This window comes from Bombina bombina, chromosome 5 (genome assembly GCF_027579735.1).
Source record: "Bombina bombina isolate aBomBom1 chromosome 5, aBomBom1.pri, whole genome shotgun sequence".
In the NCBI taxonomy this organism is placed as follows: Eukaryota; Metazoa; Chordata; class Amphibia; order Anura; family Bombinatoridae; genus Bombina; species Bombina bombina.
In genome coordinates, this window is record NC_069503.1 from 1,146,303,894 (window position 1) to 1,146,312,947 (window position 9,054).

At 41.2% G+C, this 9,054-nt stretch overlaps 1 protein-coding gene across 1 annotated transcript in view; it reads left to right on the forward strand.

The window, feature by feature from the left end:
• Positions 1-8,738, forward strand: part of LOC128659651 (TRPM8 channel-associated factor homolog) — a 78,582-nt gene extending 69,844 nt beyond the window's left edge. Inside the window, exons 6-7 of the mRNA XM_053713223.1 lie at positions 4,982-5,319; positions 8,420-8,738. Coding sequence (XP_053569198.1) covers positions 4,982-5,319; positions 8,420-8,653 — 572 coding nt within the window. The 3' untranslated portion in view covers positions 8,654-8,738. The remainder of the gene's footprint in view (positions 1-4,981; positions 5,320-8,419) is intronic.
• The last annotated feature ends 316 nt before the right edge of the window (positions 8,739-9,054 follow it).

Genomic DNA, 9,054 nt, shown 5'->3' on the forward strand with positions numbered 1-9,054 from the left:
CACCTAGTATCTAGCTAATATATACAGTTATACACCTAGTATCTAGATAATATCTACAATTATACACCTAGCATCTAGCTAATATCTACAGTTATACACCTAGCATGTAGATAATATCTACAGTTATACACCTAGTATCTAGCTAATATCTACAGTTATACACCTAGCATCTAGATAATGTCTACAATTATACACCTAGCATCTAGCTAATATCTACAGTTATACACCTAGTATCTAGATAATATCTACAGTTATACACCTAGCATCTAGCTAATATCTACAGTTATACACCTAGCATCTAGCTAATATCTACAGTTATACACCTAGTATCTAGCTAATATCTACAGTTATACACCTAGCATCTAGCTAATATCTACAGTTATACACCTAGCATCTAGATAATATCTACAGTTATACACCTAGCATCTAGCTAATATCTACAGTTATACACCTAGCATCTAGATAATATCTACAGTTATACACCTAGTATCTAGCTAATATCTACAGTTATACACCTAGTATCTAGCTAATATCTACAGTTATACACCTAGCATCTAGCTAATATCTACAGTTATACACCTAGCATCTAGCTTATATCTACAGTTATACACCTAGTATCTAGCTAATATCTACAGTTATACACCTAGTATCTAGCTAATATCTACAGTTATACACCTAGCATCTAGATAATATCTACAGTTATACACCTAGCATCTAGATAATATCTACAGTTATACACCTAGCATCTAGCTAATATCTACAGTTATACACCTAGTATCTAGATAATATCTACAGTTATACACCTAGTATCTAGCTAATATCTACAGTTATACACCTAGCATCTAGCTAATATCTACAGTTATACACCTAGTATCTAGCTAATATCTACAGTTATACACCTAGTATCTAGCTAATATCTACAGTTATAAACCTAGTATCTAGCTAATATCTACAGTTATAAACCTAGTATCTAGCTAATATCTACAGTTATACACCTAGTATCTAGCTAATATCTACAGTTATACACCTAGTATCTAGCTAATATCTACAGTTATACACCTAGCATCTAGCTAATATCTACAGTTATACACCTAGTATCTAGCTAATATCTACAGTTATACACCTAGTATCTAGCTAATATCTACAGTTATACACCTAGCATCTAGCTTATATCTACAGTTATACACCTAGTATCTAGCTAATATCTACAGTTATACACCTAGCATCTAGCTAATATCTACAGTTATACACCTAGTATCTAGCTAATATCTACAGTTATACACCTAGCATCTAGCTAATATCTACAGTTATACACCTAGTATCTAGCTAATATCTACAGTTATACACCTAGTATCTAGCTAATATCTACAGTTATACACCTAGCATCTAGCTTATATCTACAGTTATACACCTAGTATCTAGCTAATATCTACAGTTATACACCTAGCATCTAGCTAATATCTACAGTTATACACCTAGTATCTAGCTAATATCTACAGTTATACACCTAGCATCTAGCTAATATCTACAGTTATACACCTAGTATCTAGCTTATATCTACAGTTATACACCTAGTATCTAGCTAATATCTACAGTTATACACCTAGTATCTAGCTTATATCTACAGTTATACACCTAGTATCTAGCTAATATCTACAGTTATATACCTAGTATCTAGCTAATATCTACAGTTATACACCTAGCATCTAGCTAATATCTACAGTTATATACCTAGTATCTAGCTAATATCTACAGTTATACACCTAGTATCTAGCTAATATCTACAGTTATACACCTAGGGGCCAATTTATCAAAGCTTCAACTGATAATACGCTGGAATCTCGCGTCAAATTAGAAGCAAAGTTGATCCGCCGTAGTTAAAGCGTCAAGATCGTCAAATGTTGAAACGTGTGACGTAATATACGCTCCTGCGATTTCAATCCGTCACAGAACGATGCTAACGTCATTCCAGATGTTTGGAATTCACATTCGACTCTATTTGACCCTCTTCCCAATTTATCAAACATTCAACAGTTTGTTCGTGTCTATTCCGCCGCAGCGTACCTATCATTCAAACCGCCACCCTTGAGGCCGCGAATGCCATAGAAATCAATGGGAGTCTGAAAACAAAAAAAAAAGGTTATGTTCGATGCTGCAAGAGAATGAAGAACATAATAAAAGTACTTATGGATTATGTTACATCTTTGTCTCTCATTACAAAGCAAGGGGACAATATTATTGCTTCAAATTTGACGCAAACTCCTAAACAACCCACAAATTAGTGAAGTTTTCCACCATTTTTGATTAGGATATGCATAATCACATGATTTATGACATCAGCCAATCGGATTGAAATATACATTTTATACTATCACTAACGAATCAAATTGCTCGATACTTGTGTCATTGAACACTCATCAGAACTTGTAAGAACCATTTTTTACATTCACCTAGATTACAAGTTTTGCTCTATAGAGGGTGTGAAACGAACGCAAGAAAAGTTGCGTTATTTCTGCCTCCATAGCGCTGCCATTAGAAGTTTTTGAAAAGCCGCCTTGTGCGTGCGATATGGTGGCGATGAGCTCCATACTGCACAAAATCCAAGCGCTGCTTTGACGTGCTCGTGCACGCTTTCCCCATAGACATCTATTTGGGAGAGAGTGTTAGAAAAAAAACCTAACACCTGCGATCGCGGAATAAAAAGCTTCGTAACGCAACCCCATTGATGTCTATGGGGAAAAAAAAGTTAGGTTTAAACCTAACATAAACCCTGAGTCTAAACACCCCTAATCGCCTCCCCCGACACCTACATAAATGTATTAACCCCTAATCTAACGCTCCTGACATCGCCGCCACTAAATAAAGTTATTAACCCCTAAACCTCTGACCTCCCACATCACTGCTACAAAAATAAAAAAACTCTAGCCTACAATAAACTACAAAAAGCCCTTAAAAGAGCCTTTTGTAGGGCATTGCCCTAAATAAATCAGCTCTTTTACCTGAAAAAAGATAAAAGTTCAACGGAGAAACAATACAATAAAAGACAAAATTTTACAGACAAATACAGGGGAAATTGAGGGCCCTATTCCCTGTGAAAACTTACAATCTAAATGGGTAGGAGGATGGGAAACAGGAGGTGGGGACTGCAAAGGTGAGAATGTTATCAGTGAGGAGATAGATGAGGGCAACTGTAAGGTAAGTGAAATTCATTTGTTGTTTGAGTCGGGTGATAAACTTCCCTGAACAAAAAGGTCTTTAGGGAGCGTTTAAAGGAGGAGAGGTTATGGGAAAGTCTGACAGCTCGAGGAAGTGCGTTCCAGAGGGTTGGTGCCGCACAAGAGAAGTCCTGTAGTCTATCATGAGAGGAGGTGATGGTAGAGGATCCAAGGAGTAGGTCATTGTTGGATTTTAGGGGGCGGGCTGGAGTATATTTGTTGATGAGTGAGGACAGGTAGGGTGGGGCAGCATTAGTGAGAATTTTTAATTTAAATCTGCTGTGGATGGGAAGCCAGTGAAGGGACTCACAGAGAGGTGCAGCAGATACAGAGTGTTGGGAGAGGTGGATTAGCCTGGAAGAGGCATTTAGGATAGATTGAAGGGGGGAGCGGCAGGAGAGAGGGAGGCCAGTTAGTAGGTTATTATAGTAGTCAAGTTGGGAAATTACTAGGGAGTGATCTGTTAGAGAGATAAGAGTGAATCCAGGAGAGGGCAGTGGCACCGAACCCAAGAGAGCTGAGAGTCCGTAGGAGGAGGGGATGGTCGACAGTGTCAAAGGCAGCAGAGAGGTAAAGTAAGATGAGTATAGAGTAGTAGCCTTTGTTTTTAGCAGAAAGGAGATCGTTAGTAACCTTGGTGAGGGCAGTCTCAGTTGAGTGTTGGGGACGGAAGCCAGATTGCAGGGGGTCGAGCAATGAGTTGGAGGACAGCAAATGGGTTAGGCGAACGAAAACTATTTTTTCAAGGATTTTTTAAGCTAGCGGAAGCAGTGATATGGGGCGGTAGTTTGCAGGAGAGTTAGGGTCAAGGGAGAGTTTTTTGAGGATGGGGGTAACCTTTGCATGTTTGAAGGAGGCAGGAAATGAACCAGTTGAAAGGGATAGGTTCAATATGTGAGTAAGAGCTGGAGTGAGGGTGGGAGAAAGAGAAGGTATTAGATGTGAAGGAATAGGTCAAGTAGGCAGGTTGTGAGGTGTGAGGAAGACAATAGGGCACCCACTTCACTCTCAGTGGTTGGGAGGAGGGTGCAGAGAGTGGCAGAGGGGGTGACTGGGAGCGAAGTTGGGAGATTGCAGGTTTGTGTTGGGATGTTGCTTTTGATGGTGTTTTATTGAAAAAGTAGTCAGCCAGGTCTTGAGCATTGAATGTAGATGAAGGGGGTGGTGCAGGTGGGTATACACCTAGCATCTAGATAATATCTAAAGTTACACACCTAGGGGTAGATTTACTAAGCAGCCGATGCTGCTTCTACTCCCAATGTTTCCGGCTCGGAAGTAGCGGTCATAAAACCACTGCTCCTTAAATTGTCCGCCACCTTTTAGGTACGATTGGGATGATTGACACCCCCTGCTAGCGGCCGTGAATGTGCAGGGGGCGGCATTGCACAAGCATTTAGCAAGAAATGCTTGTGCAATGTTAAATGCTGACAGCATATGCTGTCGGCATGACATTCGCTATAGCCAGTCATGTCCGCCCGACATTTAGTAAATTGACCCCTTAGTATCTAGATAATATCTACAGTTATACACCTAATATCTAGATAATATCTACATTTATACACCTAGTAGCTAGAGAATATCTATACTTGTTTATCGTTCTAAACTAAACTTAGAGCTGTAAATCTAATAACTCTAGCAAGAAGGGAGGACGTCTTTTATATAGAAGCCAGTGGCTTATTATGCAATTTTATGAGGTTTTCTCTAAATGTGATTTAAAGGGAAAACACTTTCATGTAGCATATAATTATTTTCTGTTTGTTCTGTAGGTTGGATGCACGCTGGGTACCCTATCATGTGCCACTTAGAATCAGCCGGTGAACTCACAAATATCCAAAATATACAGCGTTCAGGCTTTTGGGGACCCATTCATGAGCTTGGACACAATCAGCAACAAAATGTGTGGGAGTTTCCCTCACACACCACAGAGGCCACGTGTAACCTCTGGTCTGTGTATGTGCACGAGACAGTGCTGGGGATACCACGGGATCGCGCCCACCCTGATTTAAAGCCAGATGAGCGAAGTAAGAGAATGAAAACGTACTTGCAGAATGGGGCGAAGCTGAAGGACTGGAGTGTATGGACCGCACTGGAGACCTATTTACAGGTAACATGTACCCTAGCTCTATAAGCGCCTACATATCACTCACCGTCTTACTGAAATCTACAAGACAAAAATAGACTATAGGGAACACTTAGCCATAAAGAGTGTAGGCATACAATGTCACCTTGTAAATGTCAGCATGAAGAAGGGTGACAGGTAATGTTACAGTAGCCAAATAGCTTTGGTCATTTTAGTGCCTTTTTAATGTTTAACTTTGTACGAAGACATATGAAGCCAGAAAAAAAATGCTTAAGTCTCAGTAGGCCCTGATTTTCTCATGGATATGAAGCAGAATTTATTATACAAAGAATTCCAAGTAAATAGAATATTTTAACCATCTTAACTCCCAGTCGGCATATTCCTTAATTAATTTTAGTGACATATTCCTTAATTAATTTTAGTGACATATTCCTTAATTCATTTTGGTGACATATTCCTTAATTAATTTTAGTTATGGCAACTTGAGAATGAATCTCTCCTTAAGTGGACCCTAAATACTAAATACATTTCATGCACCTGCCTCTAATCATAGGTGCTGCCATTATGGAACCTATGCTATACTGGGGTTTCTGAAGGAGAGTTACTGCACATGTGCAAACACATCAGCACTGGAATGTAGTGAAAGATTTCAACATGGCAGCACCGATGACTAGAGGGAGGCGGGGACTAACCTCAACACTATGCTTATAATGTACTAAGGGGTCAATTTATTATTGTGCGGACGGACATGATACGAAGTAGTGTATAATGTCCGCCGCAAATCGTTAAATGCTGACAGCGTATCATTGCACCAGCAGTTCTTGTGAACTGCTGGTGCAAACCCGTCCCCTGCAGATCGTATTCAACTGGGCTGATTGCTGTCCGCCACCTCAGAGGTGGCGGACGAGTTAAGGAGCAGCAGTTTAAGGACCGCTGCTTCTTAACTTCCGCTTCAGGCGGAACTGAAGCGGAGTGGGTCGGAAGCAGCATTTGCTGCTTCATAAATCGACCACCTAAGTGTTTAAATGTCTCTTTATAATGCTTCCCCACTTGCAAGTAGCTTATGCTGTGAGATGATCACATACTGAAGATAGTGGCCTACACACTTCCCCACTTGCAAGTAGCTCATGCTGTGAGATGATCACATACTGAAGATAGTGGCCTACACACTTCACCAGTTGCAAGTAACTCATGCTGTGAGATGATCACATACTGAAGATAGTGGCCTACACACTTCACCAGTTGCAAGTAGCTCATGCTGTGAGATGATCACATACTGAAGATAGTGGCCTACACACTTCACCAGTTGCAAGTAGCTCATGCTGTGAGATGATCACATACTGAAGATAGTGGCCTACACACTTCCCCACTTGCAAGTAGCTCATGCTGTGAGATGATCACATACTGAAGATAGCACCCTACACACTTCCCAACTTGCAAGAAGCTCATGCTGTGAGATGATCACAGACTGAAGATAGCGCCCTACACACTTCCCCACTTGCAAGTAACTCATGCTGTGAGATGATCACATACTGAAGATAGCGCCCTACACACTTCCCCACTTGCAAGTAGCTCATGCTGTGAGATGATCACATACTGAAGATAGCGCCCTACACACTTCCCCACTTGCAAGTAACTCATGCTGTGAGATGATCACATACTGAAGATAGTGCCCTACACACTTCCCACTTGCAAGTTGCTCATGCTGTGAGATGATCACATACTGAAGATAGCGTCCTACACACTTCCCCACTTGCAAGTAACTCATGCTGTGAGATGATCAGATACTGAAGATAGCGTCCTACACACTTCCCCACTTGCAAGTAACTCATGCTGTGAGATTATCACATACTGAAGATGGCGCCCTACACACTTCCCCACTTGCAAGTATCTCATGCTGTGAGATGATCACATACTGAAGATAGCACCCTAAACACTTCCCCACTTGCAAGTATCTCATGCTGTGAGATGATCACAGACTGAAGATAGCGTCCTACACACTACCCCACTTGCAAGTATCTCATGCTGTGAGATGATCACAGACTGAAGATAGCGCCCTACACACTTCCCCACTTGCAAGTAGCTCATGCTGTGAGATGATCACATACTGAAGATAGCGCCCTACACACTTCCCCACTTGCAAGTAACTCATGCTGTGAGATTATCACATAATGAAGATAGCGCCCTACACACTTCCCCACTTGCAAGTAGCTCATGCTGTGAGATGATCACATACTGAAGATAGCACCCTAAACACTTCCCCACTTGCAAGTATCTCATGCTGTGAGATGATCACATACTGAAGATAGCGCCCCACACACTTCCCACTTGCAAGTAGCTCATGCTGTGAGATGATCACATACTGAAGATAGCGTCCTACACACCTCCCCACTTGCAAGTAGCTCATGCTGTGAGATGATCACATACTGAAGATAGCGCCCTACACACTTCCCCACTTGCAAGTAGCTCATGCTGTGAGATGATCACATACTGAAGATAGCGTCCTACACATTTCCCCACTTGCAAGTATCTCATGCTGTGAGATGATCACATACTGAAGATAGCGCCCTACACACTTCCCCACTTGCAAGTAACTCATGCTGTGAGATGATAAACTGAAGATAGCACCCTACACACTTCCCCACTTGCAAGTAACTCATGCTGTGAGATGATAACATACTGAAGATAGTGTCCTACACACTTCCCCACTTGCAAGTAGCTCATGCTGTGAAATGATCACATACTGAAGATAGCGCCCTACACACTTCCCCACTTGCAAGTAGCTCATGCTGTGAGATGATCACATACTGAAGATAGCGCCCTACACACTTCCCCACTTGCAAGTAGCTCATGCTGTGAGATGATCACAGACTGAAGATGGCACCCTACACACTTCCCCACTTGCAAGTAGCTCATACTGTGAGATGATCACATACTGAAGATAGCGTCCTACACACCTCCCCACTTGCAAGTAACTCATGCTGTGAGATGATCACATACTGAAGATAGCACCCTAAACACTTCCCCACTTGCAAGTAGCTCATGCTGTGAGATGATCACATACTGAAGATAGTGTCCTACACACCTCCCCACTTGCAAGTAGCTCATGCTGTGCCGCTCTCAGTTGCAGGAAGCCTTCAGCTGGGACCCATTTAAGAAGCTCTTCGCTGAATACCAGACCATGCCCGGCATAAAGAATGAAAATAATTACAAGATGAATCTGTGGTCGCAGAAGTTCTCTCAGGCTGTGCAGAAGAACCTGGCTCCTTTCTTCAAGGCCTGGGGCTGGCCCCTAGAGGACGAAACATGCAAACAGCTGTCTGCACTCCCTGAGTGGGAGAATAATCCTATGAAGTAATCTGTTAAACCAAAATGAGTTATACTCAGTATTACACTGTGTGCCTATAGCTTTTTATTTTCCAAATTACAAATATGGACACTGTTTTATATACACACACACACACATATATATATATATATATATATACTGTATATATATGTGTGTGTGTGTGTCTGAGACTCTTGCTATAAATTCCAGTGTAGAAGTATTTCCTGTTTTGTTAGACCTATAATATTGAATACGCTTATTAGTTTTTCTTTTTTAGATATAGCTCACAGAATAGAGTAATTATGTCAGGGCTAAATAGCAATCAACCCGCACATTCTAGGTATAGGTAACTGCATTGCAAGACTTCTCTCTCTAAATGTACAACTGTCTGTTGCTACTATTAATGGCTGGTTAATCATCTTCTTTCTGTC